Source organism: Leucopleurus acutus (assembly GCF_964270905.1).
Source record: "Leucopleurus acutus genome assembly, chromosome: Y".
Classification (NCBI taxonomy): domain Eukaryota; kingdom Metazoa; phylum Chordata; class Mammalia; order Artiodactyla; family Delphinidae; genus Leucopleurus; species Leucopleurus acutus.
In genome coordinates, this window is record NC_139164.1 from 14,840,746 (window position 1) to 14,862,833 (window position 22,088).

The 22,088-nt window shown below is 38.1% G+C and overlaps 1 protein-coding gene across 1 annotated transcript in view; it reads left to right on the top strand.

Moving 5' to 3' along the window:
* LOC309978880 (H(+)/Cl(-) exchange transporter 4-like) overlaps positions 1 to 1,533 on the top strand; it is a gene marked incomplete at its 3' end in the record, with an annotated part of 71,029 nt that extends 69,496 nt beyond the window's left edge. The window contains 1 exon segment of the mRNA XM_082865540.1: positions 1,313 to 1,533. Within this exon segment, the coding sequence (XP_082721666.1) occupies positions 1,313 to 1,533 (221 nt within the window).
* Between the last annotated feature and the right edge of the window lie 20,555 nt (positions 1,534 to 22,088).

Consider the following 22,088-nt stretch of genomic DNA (forward strand, 5'->3'; position numbering starts at 1 on the left):
TTAGGAGAGAAATGCAGTGTGTACTGTGTGGCACCTACGGCTGAAAGCATGTTGTGCATCAGTGTCATCTGGTATTTGTGGTTGAATCGTACTCCATCTGATGTAACTCGATTGAACCTGACCCACATACTGTGCAGGCATTTGCCCAGCGGGCCCTCTGTTCCCCTTTTAAACAGAGACCCTTTTTCAAACTCAGTCTGACCCCGAATTCTGCCAGTTTTCCATTAGAGTACTCTGTTGCAATAAATAGCTTTAGAGCCAGCAGTTAGAATTTTATTTTTCAAAGAACAATATAGGTGAATAGTAGTCTTTGAGAAGGCAAAAAAAAAAAAAATGTATTATAGAAAGCAGGATCCATTTTAAGGCAAGCCTTGCTGTACATTTTCCCTAACCTTTTCCCATGAAGCAAAAGAAAGATTAAAATTCCAACAGAAGGAAAATCGCCTTGGAGAAATATCTTGAGACCGATGGATTTATTTCATGTGTGACTTAAAATAGCCTAGGTTTCTAGTACCGCATAAAGCTGTATTTCTAATGAGTTCCTGTTACCCTACTTTTCTTCAGCTTTCTTTCACGTGGGCCCGCCTACAGATAGAAATAGGCTAATTGTTACCATAACAGTTTTACTATCTTTCTTTGAGAAATCCACCAAATGGCCCATATTTAAGAGAGGCGATCCAAGGGGTGGGGGGAATGCAGCTTTTCTAGGGTTATTTCTTTGGTCCCAAGGGTCATAGTTAGACTGAACTGCGTTTCTGGGCTGTGAGCCTAGGATGGTCCTCTTGGTTTCTTGTTCCTTTCAGGATTTATAATGCCATCTGGGCCAGTTATACGTTAGTTTTTTTAAAAAAAAAAACCCAAACCATGTATTAAGGTCATTGGGCAGCTAAGTGAGGTTTCTTTTCACGTCAAACCTCAGCCCCTGATGAGGTGAAGGTGTGTCAGGAAAGCAAGGGTGGCAGGCCCTGGGCCAGCTGGGCGCCCTGGCCTCCAGGCAGAAGCAGTGCATTTCGCTAAAGGAAGTAGCCTGGTCAGGCCCGCGCTGCAAGACTTTGGCAGTGAATGATCAGGTCACAGCAGGGGGGTCTCACGCAGCATTAGCTTGAGAGAGAGAGATGCCAGTTTCACAGATGTTTGGCTGAAGCTCCTCGTTAAGAATGTAGAGTCTGCCTTCCGCGCCCCTCCTCTGTGGGATTCTAGGCTGCTGGGGGAGGGAAGTCGCGTGTTGCTGTGGGATGGGGTGGGATGGGGTGGGGGAAGGGACTCCGCAAGGGAGTCTCGCGAGGCTCACCGTCCTGCTCGCCCATTGCAGAGAACGCCAGACAGAGGCAGGAGGGCATCGTGAGCGACTCGGTCATGTACTTCACCGAGGAGCCCCCTGAGCTGCCAGCCAACAGCCCGCAGACCCTGAAGCTGCGGCGCCTCCTGAACCTCAGCCCTTTCACCGTCACGGACCACACCCCCATGGAGACGGTGGTGGACATCATCCGGAAGCTGGGGCTCCGCCAGTGCCTGGTGACGCGGAGCGGGTGAGTGGCGGGACCCTGGGGGGAACAAGATGAAGGGGACGCGGGCTCAGCCCTTGAGGGACTGGCGGGGACCGGGGCAGGGGGGTGGGTGGCAGTTCTCGGAAGAGATGTCCGTAGGTGAGCCCAGGAGGAGGAGTTGCCAGCGAGCTTGGGACTCAGGCTTCCAGGTGGGGCTGCTGTCTCTGCCCTGAGATTGAAGGTGGAGTCCGAGGGGAGGAGCCCACGGGGAGGGGCTTTGGCTGCTTTTCCAGTGCCCTGGTTCTGGCGCCAGAAGACGTTCAGACTCTGAACTGGGATACCCGTCTTCCAAGTCATGGCTTTCTGCAGAAACGAGCAACGAAAATCTCAGGGCTAATGAAAGAAATGGGGTTAGACGCACAACGTTCAAACACTTGGCTGACACACACAAGATGCAACCCTAATAAAAGAAATGGCACAGTTCTACACATTTAATGGATAAGAAATACATAAATATTATAATAAATATGTTATTCTTTACATTAAGGAAGACCTGACAATTTTTGTAGAAGTAGGCATCAAAGCGCTGAGTTACTGTGATTTACTGTGAAGAGAGGTATGGCTCTTAGCATATACATGAGCTGAGGTAGCTTACAGATGTATTATGTGAACAGGTGTGTGTTTTGCATATTTTTGTGTCACTGGGCTCAGACGGGTGTCGTTATATGCATTCAGAAATCACATAAGCAAATGGTAAATTTATATTATGATTAAATTTTCTGTTAATTTTGTTAATTTTAGTTGTGCAGATTCACATTTTCAAAACAAATGTTATCTGTGAACTAAGAGTTGTGATGACTCCATGGCATTTTATAACCCAATAAACTTTTTATTTGTTTTAATCACATGTTATGAAAATAACAATGAAAATCTTGAGCAGCAGATTGAAAGATTATAACATTTTGAGAAGTATAGCAAACTGAGGGTCATTCTTTTGGATTACAGTCATGACTAAATTTGGGTAGGAGAATGGATTGGCTCTGTCAATGTAGCCTGAAATCTGGGGTTGTCTGCCTATATTCTATTTCCATAGGCTGGAGATAGGAGGTGGGTAAGTGTTGTGGGATATTGGCACTGTGTATAGTTTAGGCCTTTATAGAATTCATAGTCTTAACTATCCAATGTAGTTTAGTTTCCAGAACCAGCTCACTTGGTTTAACCCAGTATTCTCAACAAAGGTGTTTTTGTCCCCTGTGGCAATGTCTGTTGTGTGGCTCTACTGACATATCTAGTACATAGAGGTCAGGGATGCTGCTAAACATATGATCAATGAACAGGGCAGCCCCCAAAGACAAAGAATTATATTATCATGTGCCCAAACTCAATAATGCTCAGGATGAGAAACCTTACACTGGCTGTCCGTGAATAGCCAAATGAGCAATTTTTATTCATTTGACTTCCTTCCTGCTGTTCTGGCAACTAGGACATAGGGCTTTGCAAGGGATACATTTGCATATTGACCAGAGAATTGGTAGCTGGCAAGATGTATCCTCCTTAGCTTTGATTGTAGCTGAGGGTAAGGAGAGTGTCTTGCACACGGTGAGGGTAATCAGTAGGGAAGAATAAGTGTTTGAGTCTAGAGATCATTTCTGCTGGTGGTTTTTAAAGGCACTTAGTGTTTCTCAAACTTGAGTGGGCATCAGAATCCCCTGGAGGATTAAACTTCCAGGTTAAATGCAGGGTGCCAGGTCCCCATTGCAGTTACTGATTCCTACGATCTGGGAGAGATGTGTATTTCTAACCAGCGCCCAGATGCTGCTGCAGTTTGCACCTACTCTGCAAACTGCTGAAGCCCATTAATGTACTTGAAATTCCAGGACTCAGCATAAATATCACTGTGATCACCTGTGTCGTTTCAAGTGTGTAGCAGTTTCTTTTTTCCTTTAAAATAATAATCCAACGTCAGTTATCATTAGAATTTTCCAGTTCTGGCAGGAAATTCTTCCCTTAACTCCCGGTCACACCTCAAGAAGCTCCATGAGGTTTTCTGAAGAAGATCTGGGTGCTGAAATTTGCTCTGAATGTTCTGCAAGAAAGCAAAAATCTCTCTCTCTCCCCCATCTCTCTCTCTCTCTCTCTCTCTCTCTGTCTCTCAGTATTTTAAACAAACACAGATGCTGATACATTAGTGCTGGCAAGAGATCCTTGTTTGCAGGGCATTTCATCTCCTTGAGCTTTTCTCCTCCTAACACCAAACCCAGGGTCTTTTAGATTTTCTTCTGTGTTATTTTCTAGGAATTTTATAATTTTGTGTTTTATATTTAGATCTGTGATTCAGTTTGCATTAATTTTTGTGGCAGGTGAAAGGGCTGTATCTACATTCTTTTTTTTTTTTTTTTTTTTTTAGGCATGTAGGTGTCCAGTTGTTTCAGCACCATTTGTTGAACACACTATTTTTATTCATTGTATTGATTTTGCTTCTTTGTCAAAGATCAGGGTGTATTTCTGGACTCTCTGTTCCATAGATCTGTTTCTATTCTATCTCTTTTTTTTCACCAATACCACACTGTGTTGATTACTGTAGCTTTGTAGTTAACATTGAAGTTAGATAGTGTCATTCTTCTTAATTTAATCTTCTGTATTATTGTGTTGGCTGTTCTGGGTGTGTTTCCTCTCCATTTAAATGTTAGAATCAGTTTGTTGATATCCACAAAATAAGTTGCTGAGATTTTTATTGGGATTGCCTTAGATTAAGTTGGGAAGAACAGGCATCTTGACAATATTGAGCCTTTCTATTCAGTATGGAGTATCCCTCCACTTATTTAGTTTTTCTTTGATTTGTACATCAGAGTTTTATAGTTTTCCTCACGAGGATCTTGCACATATTTTGTTAGGTTTATGCCTAAGTATTTAATTTGGGGGGTTCTAATGTAAATGGTATTGGATTTTAAATTTCAAATTCCACTTGTTCTTACTGCTATATACAAAAGCAATTTACTTTGGTATATTAACTTGTTGCTGCAACCTTGCTATACTTGCTTATTAGTTCCAGGAGGTTTTTTTTTTTTTCAGTTCTTTAATATTTTCTACTTGGATGAGCATGTCATCTGTGAGGAAAGATGGTTTTATTTCTTCTTTCCTTATGTATATGCTTTTATATCCTTTTGTTGTGTTGTTACATTAGCTAGGAAGTCCAGCACAATGTTGAAAAGCACTGCTAATAAGCGATTTTCATGTTTTATTCCTGATCTTAGTGGGAAAGCTTTGAGATTCTCACAGTTAAGTATGACGTTAGATCTTTCTTATCTAATTGAGGAAGTTGCTCTCTATTCTTAATCTACTGAGACTTTTTATTATGAAAGAATGTTAGATTTTTTTCAAATATTTTTACTGCATCTATTGATATGATCATGTGATTTTTCTGCTTTAACCTGTTGGTGTGATGGATTACATTAATTGATTTTCAAACATTGAAGCAACTTTGTATACCTGAGATAAATCTCACTTGGTTACGGTGTATAATTCTTCTTATACATTGTAGAATTTGACTTGCTAATGTTTTGTTGAAGATCTTTGTTTATGAGAATTATTAGGATATCTTTTGTAGATATCTTTCATGTGATGTCTTTGGTTTTGGTATTAGTGCAATGTTGGCCACATAAAATGAGTTCAAATATATTACTTCTGCTTCTATTCTCTGAGAGACATTATAGAGCATTAGTATAATTTCTTCCTTAAATGTTTGGTGGAATTTACCAGTGATCTCATCTGGGCCCACTACTTCCTGGTTTGGAAGATTATTAATTAGCGATTCAATTTTTAAAATAGATATAGGCCTGTTCATGTTGTTTGTATTCCTGTTGTGTGCATGAACATTCTAGTTTTCAGCAATTGGTCCGTTTCTTCTAAGTTTTCAAATTGATGGGAATAGAATTGTTCAAGTGCTGCTTTACTATCCTTTTAATGCCCCTGTGATCTTTAGTGAAGAGTTCCCTCTTTTGTTTCTGATATTTGTTATTTTTGTCTTTTCTCTTCTTTTGTTAGTTAGCCTGATTAGAGTCTTATTAATTTTACTGATCTTTATTTTTTAAAAAAACAGGATTTTGGTTTCACTGATTTTCTGTCTTGAGTTCTTGTTTTCATTTTCTTTGATTTCTGCTCTACTATTATTTTTCTGCTTTCTTTGGATTTAATTTGCTCTTTTTCTAGTTTTTTAAGATGGAAACATAGATGATTGATTTTAGATTGTTCTTCTCTTCTAATACTATAAATTCCCCTCTAAGTGCTGCTTTTGTTATATTCCATAAAGGGTATTTTGATAAGTTGTGTTTTAATTTTCACTTAACTCAAAATATTTTTAGTTTCCCTTGAGACTTCTCTATTGATCCATGCTGTTTTATCTCCCAAGTATTTTGAGATTTTCCAGCTGTCTTTCTGTTGTTGATTTCTAGTTAAATTCCATTGTGGTGAGAGCAGACCTTTGTATGATTTCTGTTTTTTAAAATTTGTTAAGGTGTGTTTTATGTCCCAGAATGTGGTGTGTGTGTGCACTTCTGTGTGTGTGTGTGTGTGCGCGCGCGCGCGTGTGCGTGTGTGATGAATCTTCCACATAAACTTGAGAAGAGTGTGTATTTTGCTGTTTTGGGGTGGGGTAGTATATAGATGTCAGTTATGTCCAGTTGAATGATGATGTAGTTGAGTTCAGCTATGTCCTTACTGATTTTTAGCGTGCTGGATATGTCCATTTCTGTTAGGGGTGTGTTGAAATCTACACTTATGACAGTAGAGTCATCTATTTCTCCTTTCAGTTCTGTCAGTTTTTGACTCACACAGTTTAACGCTTTTATTAAGCATGGCTTATATTCTTGGTTTTAGATCTGGTATTTATAATACATTGAATTTTCTTGAACTGCTACCAAAAGGGGCTGGACATTCAAAAACTTGATTTAAATCAAATTGGACATTTCATATAATTAATGGGCCTGCTGGGTTTGATATGCCTCCATTTGAGTTGATGTGCAGTTTCTTATGGTGATAACTGCTATTAAAATTATTGTTACAATTATAAACATTACAGTTACTGTACATAATTATTATTACAGACCAGGGTATAATTTACACACAAATAGAAGACAGCTTCTATGTTCATATTCCCTAGTGTAGTCCTTACCAGCTTAATATACAGATGTGACAGTTACAGAACCTCTGACAAGAGATTTTCAGGGCTGCTTTAGGCAAATGCCTGATCTTTTGATACTATTTCCAGCATGAAGATAAGGAAGCAAAGTTGAGTTTTATAGATATAGGAGATTTTTTTTTTTGGTGGAGGTTTAGAGTTTTGAGAGGATGTTATGATAGAGTTGTCATCTGTAAACATTAACAAGTCAATTTTTTCAAAGCATCATTGAGTAAAGCATCACTTAACTGAGAATCTACTTTGACTTAGAATTGGAGAAGGCTCAAAATAAGTTCAAACAAAAATAATGAAGTAACGGATCTTGTTCTCTACTGAAGAACATGGATATAATCCAATTAAAGAGGCATTACTCAAGACAGACTTATTAGAGGGAAGCATTCTGGCCTAGGCTTTTAGGTAGAAAATAGGAAACAAAAAGAGTTTTAACCTGAGGGATGTCTACTGTTGGTGATTGTCAATAGTAGTGTCCCTTTCCATGGGCAATAACACCTTTAGGTGGATCAAACTGTTTAAACCCACTGTATTTTCTGAGACCACACTTTCTAATTGGTGTATTATAGGTGCAGGCTGCTAGCCTTACAGCTATTTCTTTTTCATTTTGAAAGGACAGTGAAAATCCTAACAGTCACAGATGATAATTTCTAAAATCCTCCATCTACTCTCCCCTTGCCCTTAATTCTTTCAATTATACTTTCTGAGAGAGAAGTTAGGAAGAGACTTTTTCATTTGTGCCTTGTTCTTGTCATCATATTCTAGCATCTGAGTGCTGAGTGAGACTTTATGAATCAATCACATGGGTGATATATTATTAATTTTCAGGTGCTTCTGTAACAAATTGTCATAAACTTTGTACATAAACAACAGAAATTTATTCTCTCAGAATTCTGGAGGCCATGGTCTAAAAGCAAGCAGGCTGCTCTAAAGGAGAATATGTTTTTTGCCTCTTCCTGCTTCTAGCTGCTGTAGGTATTCCTGAACATGTGGATACCTCACTCTAGTCTCTACCTTTGTGGTCACATGTATCCTCCTCTGTGTATCATGTAGTGGGTCATGGGTCATTGTGGACCATTACAAGATTAAGAAGGAATGTTATTTTTTAGGGAATTGTCTTGTTGGTGCTAGAAGGATGTCGCTTTTTATGGTTGAGCAGGTATTTCTGCTTGGGGAGATGCATAATGCAGACACACAATGCGCAGTAGAGGGGAGAAAGGATACCAAAGGGCAGAAAAATTTTTTTATGTTTAAATTTTTCTTATCTTTCCATAAAATATGAATTTTATTTTACAATTTCTCCCTTTTGGTTATAAATCTTTTGATAGAAAGCATTAGGTAATCAAATATTTGGTCCCTTGATGCCAGGGTGGTTGCTTACTTGCTCTGGGTTTCTCATATTCCTTGATGCTGGGTCCTAATAGCCTGGTTTTCTCCTTTTTTTTTTGGTTTTACTGGCAGAATGTCTGGCAAGGACTTAGAGTCAATTCTACGTTGTCCAAATAAGACTTAAGCCAATTTTCCATTTATGTGCACTGTATATGACCATTATTTTATAGACAACTATAGGTGTAATTTATACTTTCAAGTCATTTAGATATCATTATCTTAGTACAAGTAGGTGACACACAATGTGAAAGGCAAGAAACTATCAGCTTATAAGTTCCACAAGCTACACTTAAAATTGCCAATAAGATGAACAATGTCATTAGCAAAGATTTAAGCCCAAATCCTCCTGAACTAAACCATGTTCCTCGTATTCACCCTAAACCGGGAAAAAGATTGTTCAGAGTGGAAATTTGACTCTTCATATGTCATAAGATGAGTTAACAAATATCATGGTCAAATGATCATACTGTGGGAAAAGTGATAGAAACCAGTATGCTCATATTAAAGACAGATTGACAGGAGCTGTTTCCAAGGCTACTTGTAGGTGACCTTGGGCCCAAGGGGTACTAACTGTGCGTCTTTCTAACCAAGTTGGGGAGAGTCAAGGCCATATACTTGTTCCATAAATACACTGGGTTCCATTAGGAGGTACCCAATATTTAACATCTAGTGAAAAGCAGTATTTATGGCCAGGTTCAGAACAGGTGTCATTGACTGGCTTAGTGATATTGGCTGTGAGCACTAGAGTTTCTTCTAAGATAAAATCCTGTAGGGCTAGCCAGGCTGAACACTGAAGAGGTGTAATCCACCAGGGTAGTCCAGAAGTGTTGGACATAGATAATTGGCCACAAATCCAGCAACTGGACTTATTTTTCACATTTGCAAATCATTGTGGCTAAGGAAGAAATAATACTTTTCATTCATAAGCAAAAGTACAGATAATTATCAAAGTAATTAATAGGCCTGTTAATAGTAATTAACAGGCCTGGTCTGGCATCTTGGCTCATCTTCAGGTGTCATCCTCTTCTGATCCTCGTCTGGTAGTGCTGGTCTCAGTTAGTTGAAGTTGAGTGTCAGAAATGGGAGTTGTAGTTCATCTGAGAGACCTGATATGGTTCCTTCCAACGTGGCTATAAAGAGTCCTTTATCTGATGTCATTTCCAGTATACGTAATCTCCTGGTTGCAGGTCATAGGACATCTGATTGTCATCCAAAGTTAGATTGCTGTGGTAAGCTTCAGACACAAACTTAGAGTGCCCTTTTAATAACTCAAGTAAACTTTACAATAATGACATAACAATAGGGAGCCTTCTGGGAAGTGAGTCTTAGGCAGTAAATACAGACCTCAGTTAACAAAAACTAGAATTTAATGTCCACTGAAACATAATCTATTTTTTCTCTAAAATTACCATCATTTCTACCAAATGTAACCATATTCCACCTTATTTGTTTGCAAAATAAACCTGGTTAATCGACCACATAAGGTCTTTTAAATTGGATGTTCTGGCATTTTTCATTAGGAATCTCAGATTGAACTTTTAAAAAACCATCAAGATAAAGAATGTCATCCCAAGGGGGTGTCACAGATTCTGCATGCAATATCTGTAGATTTGGGTGTTAGGTTTCAGTGAATTCCTCTCTTCTCCAGGTCCCCAGAATACCTTAGGAGGCGGCCTTCCTTATTTACTTGATAAGTGCCTGGGAACCTAAGAGTTTCTAAATTCTGGAGGGATCAGAAAGAGTGAAAAGATAAATATTTCAATTCTACTTAAAAAGATATAATTTACCAAATTGCTGTAAATCATAATTATCTTAAGGGGGAAGGTTTCCTTATGCCTGGAAAACACATTAAAAACCAGTAGTATTTCAGACAGAATTTGCTCAGTTTTATCATTGATCTTTATCTGCCATTAATAGTTGTAAGAAGCCCACAGGTTTACCATTAGAATTCTTTAATCTCTTACCCAGTTCAGCAGTATGATCTGAAAGTTATCAGAAACCTGTACTTGTCAGAAAGCTCTTTCTGTGGATGCTCTTGAAGATGAGCATTTTTTGCAAAAGTGTCAGAGTACAGCACTGTCTATGAATGATAAAAGACTTAAAAAGGCAAGGTTAAAGACCTAATTACAATGCAGTTGACAAACTTGGCTATTGCTGTGGTATACAACAGTTTAAGATAATAACTAGAATTATGATGGATAACATTTGCAAGGACATATCAGATATTCAGGAGTTTCATATAATTTCTAGATTATCTATATTAATAATACTTACCTGTACAACTCAAGAATATAACCTAAGAAGTTTTATCACCATTTGTCAATGGTTCCCATGTAATAACATACCAAATAAACCTAATTAGTTTAATATTCCTCTCTCTGAGATGGAGAGAAAACAAATATTTGAGGTGTCCCAGGTTTAGCTAGAGGTCAAATGAACTTCATGTAGAATTTGCTGTTTGGAAAGTTTGTCAAAAATATCAAACAAGTTTCATATGTTCACAATGACCTATGATCCTATTTGACCAGGTGTTTGAAGAAACAATACCCATTCACTTAACAAAAGGGACGATAAAAGATCTCAAAGGTTGTAATGAATCATTTAAAGTCAAAGCAACTAACACAATCTACTATGAGAAACAGGTCAATATTTTAAGAAAACTTTATTTTCCCAGCAGAGAGAGAAAACCAAACTCATGTCTTGCATCAGCATACTCTTAATAACAAAATTCATTTACCTTATTAAATTCAATACAATCTTAGCCAATGCTGGCTATGCATAAAACTCTTCTCTCAGTGTTCCTTCTTTTTTTTTTTTTTTGCTGTATGCGGGCCTCTCACTGCTGTGGCCTCTCCTGTTGCGGAGCACAGGCTCCGGACGCGCAGGCTCAGCGGCCATGGCTCACGGGCCCAGCCACTCCGCGGCATGTGGGATCTTCCCGGACCGGGGCACGAACCCGTGTCCCCTGCATCGGCAGGCGGACTCTCAACCACTGCGCCACCAGGGAAGCCCTCAATGTTCCTTCTTCACAAACGTTTCATAGCTTTCTGTATCCATATTAATTTGTCCTCACTCTTTTCCATTCAAAAACAGCCAGCTCTAGGACAAAAGCACTTCTTTTTCCTTTTACAAAATTCATTTCCATTCCTTATATCCTCTTGTTCTGAAAACTCACTTCCCATTTTCCTTGTATACTGAAATGTTTCCCCCACTAGTTTAGTAACTTTAGTTACATATATAATATCATCTTAACCTTAAAGCCTAGTTTCTAGCAAAAATAAGAAGTAAGCATTTATAAACTGTACTTTTCAATTAACGTTCTGTAGATTGGCAAGCTGGTAATTACTATTTATGGTTTCTAGAAAACACGCTTGCTCTTTATGGTTAAGCAGATATTTCTACTGATGGGGAAGTTTGGTTGATGCACAGTGGGAGAGAGCGGAGGCCAAAGGGCAGAGAAGAGTTTTTTATTTTAAAATTTTTCTTGTCTTGCCATAAAATATGAATGTTATTTCATACAATCATTACCACTATTTCCAGAACATTTTATCATTCCAAACAGAAATTCTGCATTCATTAAGCAATAATTTCCCTTTCCTCCCTCCTCTGTATTATTTTCTATTCTGTTGTCTGTCTTCATGAATTCCCCTATTCTAGATACTTTATGTAAATGGAATCATACAACATTGGTCCTTTTGTGTACTTATTTCATTGTCACGTTCTCAAGTCTCATACATGTAGCATGTTTATGAACTTTTCAAGCCTGAATAATATTCAGTTTTATGTAAATTCCAGCTTTTTAATATTCATTTATTTTGTTTTTTAATTTTAGGGTGTTTTTCAAAATTGCAGTAACATTGCTTTATAACATTCCATAAATTTCACGTATACAACATTGTATTTCTACTATATACCCTATGGCATGCTCACCACCAAAAATTTTGCTTCCATTTCTCACCATGAAGTTGATCCTCTATACCCATTTTATCCTCCCCTCACAACTTCTTCCCCTCTGGTAGTCACTACTCTGTTGCCTGTATCTGCATATTTTTCTTTGCTTTTTTTACTTATTTTTAAGTTGTTATTTTTGTTTGTTTTTAATATTCTCACATTCTACGTGTCAGTGAATCAACGTGGTATTTGTCTTTCTCCGACTGACTTATTTCACTTAGCATAATTCTCTCTAGGTCAATCCATGTTGTAGCAAATGGCAAGGTCACCTTTTTTTTATGGCTGAGTAAGTATCCCATTGTGTAAATATACCGCATATTCTTTACCCGTTCATCTGTCAATGGACACTTGGGTTGCTTCCATATCTTGGCTATTGTGAATAATGCTATTCTCAACATTTGGGGTGCATGTATCCTTTTGAATTAGTGTTTTCATTTTCTTTGGATAGATACCCTGAATTGGGATGGCTAGATCATATGCTAGTTCTATTCTTAATTTTTTGAGGAAACTTTATACTGTTTTCCATAGCCTGCACCAATTTATATTCCCACCAACAGTATAGGAGGGTTCTTTTGTCTCCACATTCTCGCCAACACTTGTTTCTTCCTGCCTTTTTTTGATAATAGCCATTCTGGGAGGTTCATCAGGTGATATCTCATTGTGGTTTCGATAATGATTTCCCAATAATTAGTGATGTTGAACATCTTTTCATGTTGAACATCTGTATGTTTTCCTTGGAAAAATGTCTAAGTCCTCTGCCCATTTTTAATTGGATTGTCTTTTTGTTTTTGAGTTGTATAAATTCCTTATATATTTTGGATATTGGATATTTGATTTGTGACTAACTTCTCCCATTCAGTATGTTGTCATTTCCTTTTGTTGATAAATTCCGTTGCTGTGCAGAAGACTTTTCAGCTTGATGTAGTCCCATTTGTTTAATTTTGTTTTTTCTCTTGCCTGAGGAATCATATGTTGAAAGATATTGCTAACACCAGTGTCAAAGAGCATAATTGCCTGTATTTTCCTCTGAGAGTTTCAGGGTTCTAGGTCTTACATTCAAGTCTTTAATTCACTTTGAGTTGCCTTTTTATGGGTGGTATGAGATAGTTGTCTAGCTTCACTTTTATTTTTTTTTTAATTTTGCATGTGGCTGTCCAGTTTTCCCAGCTCCATTTAGTGAAAAGACTGTCTTCTCTACATTGTGTATTCTTTGCTCTTTGTTGAAAATTAATTGTACCTATATCTGTGCGATTATTTTTGGTCTCTCAATTCTGTTCCACTGATTTACATGTCTGTTTTCCTGCCAATACCATGATGTTGTTATTACTGTGGTTTTGTAATATAGTTTGAAATTAGGGAGTGTGGTACCTCCAGCTTTCTTCTTTTTGGTTATTTGGGTCTTTTGTGGTTTTGTATAAATTTCAGACTTTTTGATTGTATTTTTGTGAAAAATGTCCTTATGATTTTGATAGGGATTGAAATGATCTGTAGGTTGCAATAGGTAATATGGACATTAAAACAATGTTAATTCTTCCAATTCATGAACCTTTTATATCTATCTTTACATTTCTTTATGTCTTCTTCAATTTCTTTCAAAAATATCTTATGGTTTAATGGTGGGAGTCTTTCACAACTTTGGTATAATTTATTCCTAGGGTTTTTTATTTTGTTGTGTGTGATTATAAATGGGATTGTTTTCTTAATTTCTCTTTCTGCTAGCTCATTGTTGTATAGAAACTCAACAGGTTTTTGGTTTTTTTTTTTTAACATCTTTATTGGAGTACAATTGCTTTACAATGGTGTGTCAGTTTCTGCTATACAACAAAGTGAATCAGCTCTACCTGTACATATATCCCCGTATCTCCTACCTCTTACGTCTCCCTCCCACCCTCCCTATCCCAACTCTCTAGGTGGTCACAAAGCACTGAGCTATGTGGCTGCTTCCCAGTAGCTGTCTATTTTACATGTGGTGGTGTATATATGTCCATGCCACTCTCTCACTTTGTGCCAACTTACCCTACCGTCTGCCCATGTCCTCAAGTCCGTTCTCTACGTCTGTGTCTTTATTCCTGTCCTGCCCCTACGTTCTTCAGAACCATTTTTTTCTTTGTAAGATTCCATATATATGTGTTAGCATACGATATTTGTTTTTCTCTTTCTGACTTACTTCACTCTGTATGACAGACTCTAGGTCCATCGACCTCACTACAAATAATTCAATTCCATTTCTTTTTATGGGTGAGTAATACTGCATTGTATATATGTGCCACATCTTCTTTATCCATTCATATGTTGATGGACACTTAGGTTGCTTCCATGTCCTGTCTATTGTAAATAGAGCTGCAATGAATACTGTGGTACATGACTCTTTTTTAATTATGGTTTTCTCAGGGATAGTGGGATTGCTGGGTCATATGGTAGTTCTATTTTCAGTTTTTTAAGGAACCTCCATACTGTTCTCCATAGTGGCGGTATCAACTTATATTCCCACCAACAGTTCAAGAGGGTTCCCTTTTCTCCACACCCTTTCCAGCATTTATTGTTTGTAGATTTTTTTTTTTTTTTTTTGCGTTACGCGGGACTCACACTGTTGTAGCCTTTCCCATTGTGGAGCACAGGCTCCGGATGTGCAGGCTCAGCGGCCATGGCTCACGGGCCCAGCCGCTCCACGGCATGTGGGATCTTCCCAGACCGGGGCACAAACCCATGTTCCCTGCATCGGCAGTCGGACTCTCAACCACTGCGCCACCAGGGAAGCCCTGTTGTAGATTTTTTGATGATGGCTATTCTGACTGGTGTGAGATGATATCTCATTGTAGTTTTGATTTGCATTTCTCTAATGATTAATGATGTTGAGCATTCTTTCATGTGTTTGTTGGCAATCTGTATATCTTCTTTGGAGAAATGTCTTTTTAGGTCTTCTGCCCATTTTTGGATTGGGTTGTTTGTTTTTTTAATATTGAGCTGCATGAGCTGCTTGTAAATTTTGGAGATTAATCCTCTGTCAGTTGCTTCATTTACAAATATTTTCTACTATTCTGAGGGTTGTCTTTTGGTCTTGTTTATGGTTTTCTTTGCTGTGCAAAAACTTTTTAGGTCCCATTTGTTTATTTTTGTTTTTATTTCCATTTCTCTAGGAGGTGGGTCAAAAAGTATCGTGCGAGCTTCCCTGGTGGTGCAGTGGTTAAGAGTCCACCTGCCGATGCAGGGGACATGGGTTCATGCCCCGGTCCGGGAAGATCCCACATGCCATGGAGTGGCTGTGCTCATGAGCCATGGCTGCTGAGCCTGCGCGTCTGGAGCCTGTGCTCTGCAACAGGAGAGGCCACAACAGTGAGAGGCCTGCGTACTGAAAAAACAAAAAAACAAAAAAAAAAACCTTGCTGTGATTTATGTCATAAAGGGTTCTCCCTATGTTTTCCTCTAAGAGTTTTATAGTGTCTGGCCTTATATATAGGTCTTTATCTGTTTTGAGTTTACTTTTGTGTATGGTGTTAAGGAGTGTTCTAATTTCATTCTTTTAGCTGTCCAGTTTTCCCAGCACCACTTATTGAAGAGGGTATCTTTTTTCCACTGTATATTCTTGCCTCCTTTATCAAAAATAAGATGACCATATGTGTGTGGGTTTATCTGTGGTTTTTCTATCCTGTTCCACTGGTCTATATTTCTGTTTTTGTGCTAGTGCCTTACTGTCTTGATTACTGTAGCTTTGTAGTATAGTCTGAATTCTGGGAGCCTGATTCCTCCTACTCCATTTTTCTTTCTCAAGATTGCCGTGGCTAGTTGGGGTCTTTTGTGTGTCCATACAAATTGTGAAATTTTTGTTCCAGTTCTGTGAAAAATACGGTTGGTAGTTTGATAGGGATTGCATTGAATCTGTAGATAGCTTTGCAGTCTGTAGATTGCATTGAATCTGTAGATTGCTTTGGGTAGTATAGTCATGTTCACAATGTTGATTCTTCCAATCCAAGAACATGGTATATCTCTCCATCTGTTTCTATCTTTAATTTCTTTAATCAGTGTCTTACAGTTTTATGCATAGAGGTCTTTTGTCTCCTTAGGTAGGTTTACTTCTAGGTATTTTATTCTTTTGTTGCAATGGTAAATGGGAGTGTTTCCTTGATTTCTGTTTCAGAGTTTTCATCATTAATGTATAGGAATGCAAGAGATTTCTGTGCATTAATTTTGTATTGTGCTATTTTACCAATCAATGATTAGCTCTAGTAGTTTTCTGGTAGCAAGTTTAGAATTCTCTATGTATATGATCATGCCATCTGCAAACAGTGACAGCTTTACTTCTTCTTTTCCGATTTGTATTTATTTCTTTTTCTTCTCTGATTGCTGTGGCTAAAACTTCCAAAACTATGTTAAATAATACTGGTGAGCATGGAAAACCTTGTCTTATTCCTGATCTTAGAGGAAATTGTTTCAATTTTTCACCATTGAGAACGAAGTTGGCTGTGGGTTTGTCAAGTATGGGCTTTATTATGTTGCGGTAAGTTCCCACTATGCCTACTTTCTGGAGGGTTTTTATCATAAATTGGTGTTGAATTTTGTCAAAAGCATTTTCTACATCTATTGAGATGATCATTTGGTTTTTCTCCTTCAGTTTGTTAATATGGTTTATCACATTGATTGATTTGGGTATATTGAAGAATCCTTGCATTCCTAGGATAAACCCACTTGATCATGGTGTATGATCCTTTTAATATGGTGTTGGATTCTGTTTGCTTGTATTTTGTTGAGGATTTTTGCCTTTATGTTCATCAGTGATATTGGCCTGTAGTTTTCTTTCTTTGTGATATCTTTGTCTGGTTTTTGATATCAGGGAGATGGTGGCCTTGTTGAATGAGTTTTAGGAGTGTTCCTCCCTCTGTTCCTTCCTCCAAAATCTGCCTCAAAATTTTGGAAAAGTTTGAGAAGGATAGGTGTTCACTCTTCTCTAAAAGTTTGATAGAATTTCCCTGTGAAGCCATCTGCTCCTGGGCTTTTTTGTTGCAAGATTTTTAATCACAGTCTCAATTTCAGTGATTGTGAGTGGACTGCTTATATTTTCTATTTCTTCCTGCTTCAGTCTCTGAAGGTTGTGCTTTTCTAAGAATTTGTCCATTTCTTCCAGGTTGTCCATTTTATCGGCATATAGTTGCTTGTAGTAATCTCTCATGATCTGTTGTATTTATGCAGTGTCTGTTGTTACCTGTCCTTTTTCATTTCTAATTCCATTGATTTGAGTCTTCTCCCTTTTTTTCTTAATGAGAAATGGCTAATGGTTTATCAATTTTGTTTATCTTCTCAAAGAACCAGCTTTTAGTTTTTTGATCTTTGCTATTTCCTTAATTTCTTTTTCATGAATTTCTGATCTGATCTTTATGATATTTCCTTCTGCCTCAGTTATTCTGCTATTGTTTCCTTCTAGGGAATTTTAAATTTTAATTATTTTGCTGTTCATCATTGTTTGTTTGCTTTTTAGTTGTTTTAGGTCCTTGTTAAACGTTTCTTGTATTTTTTCCATTCTGTTTCCAGGATTTTGGATCATCTTTACTATCATTACTCTGAATTCTTTTTCAGGTAGACTGCCTATTTCCTCTTCATTTGTTTTGCTGTGGTGGGTTTTTACCTTGCTCCTTCATCTGCTGTGTTCTCTCTTTCTTTTCATTTTGTTTAAATTACTGTGTTTGGGGTCTCCTTTTTGCAGGCTGTGTGTTCGTAGTTCCTGTTGTTTTTGGTCTGCCCCCAGTGAGTAAGGTTGGTTCAGTGTGTTGTTTAGGCTTCCTGGTGAAGGGACTGTTGCCTGTGTTCTGGTGGATGAGGCTGGATCTTGTCTTTCTGGTGGGCAGGACCACATACAGTCCTGTGTTTTTGGGTGTCTGTGACTATTTTGATTTTAGGCAGTCTGTTTGCTAATTGGTGGGGTTGTGCTCCTGTGTTGCTGGTTGTTTGGCATAGGGTGTCTAGCACTGTAGCTTGCTGGTCATTGAGTGGAGCTGGGTCTTAGCGTTGAGATGGAGATTTCTGGGAGGGCTTTCACCGTTTCATATTATGTGGAGCCAGGAGGTCTCTGGTGAATGTTGTCCTAAATTTGGCTCTCCCACCTCAGAGGCACAGGCCTGACACCCAGCTGGAGCACCAAGACCCTGTCAGTCACAAGGTTCAGAAGAAAATGAAGAAAAAAAGAAGAAAAGAAAAATAAAGTTATTAAAATAAAAAATTGTTGATAATAAAACAATTAAAAAGTAATAAAAAAAGAAAAAAAAAACAAAGAAGAGAGCAACCAAACCAAGAAACAAGTCCACCAATGATAGCAAGCACTAAAAACTATCCAAGAAAAAAAGGACAGAGAGAACCCTAGGACAAATTGTAGAAGTAAAGGTATACAGACAAAATTATACAAAGAAGCATACACATACACCCTCACAAAAAGAGAAAAAAATATATATATTTTTTAATATAACCTATATATATATAGATTAAAAAAGAGCAACCAAATCCATAAATCAATCTAACAATGATAAGAAACTCTAAATAGTTAACTAAGATAAACATAAAACTGGAAATAAATTAGATGCAGAAAGCAAACCCCATGTCTACAATTGCTCCCCAAATCCACCACCTCAATTTTGGGATGATTTGTTGTCTATTCAGGTATTCCAGAGAAGCAGGGTACATCAAGTTGATTGTGGAGCTTTAATCCGCTGCTCCTTTGGCTGCTGGGAGAGATTTCCCTTTCTCTTCTTTGTTTGCAAAGCTCCTGGGGTTCAGCTTCGTATTTGGCCCTGCCTCTACATGTAGGTCCCCTGGGGTGCCTATTCTTCACTCAGACAGGACTGGGTTAAAGTAGCAGCTGATTAGGGGGCTCTGACTCACTCAGGCTGGGGCAATGGAGGGATAAGGAATGCAGAGGGAGCCTGCGGTGGCAGAGGCTGGCATGACATTGCAACAGCCTGAGACGTGACATCTGTTCTCCTGGGGAAGTTGTCCCTGGATCACGGGACCCTGGCAGTGGCAGATTGCATATGCTCCCAGCACAGAGGTGTGCATAGTGACCTGTGCTTGCACACAGATGTCTTGGTTCTGCAGCAGTAGCCTTAGTGTTTCATGCCAGTCTGTTATGTCTGCACTGATAGCTGTGGCTCCTGCCTGTCTCTGTAACTCGTTTAGGCAGTGCTCTGAATCCCCTCTCCTTGCTTACCCAGAATCAATGGTTTCTTGCTTCTTAGGCAGTTCCAGACTTTTTCCTGGACTCCCTCCCAGCTAGCTGTGGTGCACTAGCCCCGTTCAGGCTGTGTTCATGCAGCCAACACCAGTCCTCTCCCTGGGATCTGACCTCTGGAGCCGGAGCCTCAGCTCCCAGACCCCACCTGCTCTGGCGGGGGAGCAAACAAGCCTCTCAGGCTGGTGAGTGCTGGTTGGCACTGATCCTCTGTGCGGGAATCTCTCCGCTTTGCCCTCAGCACCCCTATTGTTGCACTCTCCTCCATGGCTCTGAAGCTTCCCCCCCGCCACCATTCATCTCCACCAGTGAAAGGGCTTTCTAGTGTGTGGAAACTTTTCCTCCTTCACAGCTCCCTCCCAGAGGTGCAGGTCCTGTCCTTATTCTTTTGTCTCTGTTTTTTCTTTTTTCTTTTGCCCTACCCAGGTATGTGGGGGGTTTCTTGCCTTTTTGGAAGTCTGAGGTCTTCTGCCAGCATTCAATAGCTGTTCTGTAGGAGTTGTTCCACATGTAGATGTTTTCTGATACATTTGTGGGGAGGAAGGTGATCTCCATGTCTCACTCCTCCGCCATCTTGAAGGTCTCTCCTCAACAGGTTTGTTTATGTTGATTTTGTTCCATAAAACTCTACTGAATTCATTTATTTTTGTAATAGTTTTTTGGTGGTCTTTAGGTTTTTCTGAGTATAAAATCATGTCATCCACAAACAGTGACAGTTTTACTCTTTCCTTTCCAATTTGGATGCCCTTGATTTCTTTTTCTTTCCTAATTACTCTAGCTAGGACTTCTAATTCTGTGCTTCTGAATAAGAGTGGTGAAAGTGGGCATCCTTGTCTTGTTCCAGATTTTAGAGGAATAGTTTTTTACCATTGATTATGATGTTAGCTGTGGATTCGAGGTAGCCATTATTATGTTGAGGTATTTTTATACCCACTTTATTGAGAATATTTATTATAAATGAGTGTTGAATCTTGTCAATTGCATTTTCTGTATGTTTTGGTTTTTATCCTTCATTTTATTAATGATTAATTTGCAGTTGTTGAGCTATCCTTGCATCCCTGGAATGGATCCCACCTTGATCATGGTGTATGATCATTTTGTTGTGTTGTTTGCTGAATATGATTTGCTGATATTTTGTTGAGGATTTTTGAATCTATGCTCATCAGAAACATTAACCTGTAATTTTCTTATTTGCATTGACTTTGTTTGGTTTTGGTGTCTGGGTGATGTTCATCTTATAAAATGAGTTGGGAAGTGTTCCTCCCTCAACAATTTTTTGGAAGAGTTTGAAAGGAAAGGTATTAAATCTTTAAAATATATTTCATGATATTCACTTGTGAAGCTCTCTGGTCTTGGACTTTTTTTTTGGTGGAGGAGGCAGCTTTTTGATGACTGTTTCAATCTCTGGACTATGATTGATCTATTCAGTTTTCCTGTTTCTTCATGATTCAGTCTTGGAAAGTTGTATGATTCTAAGAATTTGTCCATTTCTTTTGGTTGTCCAATTTGTTGGTGTACAGCTGTTTGTGTAAAATTGTTTTCTAACTTTCCTTGATTTATTTTGAACCACAGGTTATTTAAGCATATGTAGTTTAATTTGCATATATTTGTGAAATTTTCAGTTTTCCTCAGGTTATTTATTTCTAGAGTCCTTCTACTGTGTTCAGAAAAGTGTGTGTTCAGTTTTCTAAAGAAATAATTTTTTGAGACTTGTTTTCTGGCATAGCTTATGGTCTATTGAGGAGAATGTTCCTTGTTCACGTGAGAAGAATCTGTGTTCTGTTTTTGTTGGGTGGTATCTTCTATATATGTCTGCTAATTACAATTGATTATGATGTATTAAATAATATGGCTCCACATTTTTATTTCTTTATTGATCTTATGTCTGGTTCCATTAATTTTTTTATTGAAGCAATCCTGAGAAAAAAACAAAACCAGTGGTATTACTCTCCCTGATTTTAAACTATATTCCAAAGCTATAATGATCAAAACAGCATGGTATTATTATAAAAGAGACATAAATCAATGGAACCGAATGAAAGCCCAGAAATAACCCCCCAAATATATAGACAATTAATTTATGACAAATAAGTAAAAAACATACAATGAAGAAAGGATAGTCTCTGCAATAAATTGGGTTGGAAAAACTGGATAGCCACATGCAAAACAATGAAACCAGAAAATATTTGTCTGACATTGTACACAAAAGTCAATTCAGAATGCATTAAAGACTTGACTGTGAGACCTGAAATCATAAAACTCTTAGAAGAAAGCATAGACAGTATGCTCTTTGACATTGGTCTTAGCAATATCCTTTTTTTTAAATTTAAGTACAGTTAATTCACAATGTTGTGTTAGTTTCAGGTATACAGCAAAATGATGCAGCACCAAAGTACAGCATAATATTTCAGATGGTTGAGTAATATTCCATTATATATATATCCATTATATTCATTAATCTGTCGATGGACATTTAGGTTGCTTCTCTGTCTTGGCTATTATAAAAAGTGCTACTATGAACATCGGGGTGCATGTATCTTTTCGAATTAGAATTTTCTTCATATATATGCCCAGGAGTAGGATTGCTGGATCATACGGTAACTCTATTTTTAGAGTTCTTCTTGTTTTTAGGGTTTTTGTTCTCCTTAGTGACTGCACCAATTTACATTCCCCCCAACAGTGTAGGGGGGTTCCCTTTTCTCCACACCCTCACCAGCATTAATTATCTGTAGACATTTTGGTGATGGCCATTCTGACTGGAGTGAATTGATTCCTCATTGTAATTTTGATTTGCATTTATCTAATAATTAATGATACTGAATATCTTTTCACGTGCCTGTTGACCATCTGTATGGCTTGTGTG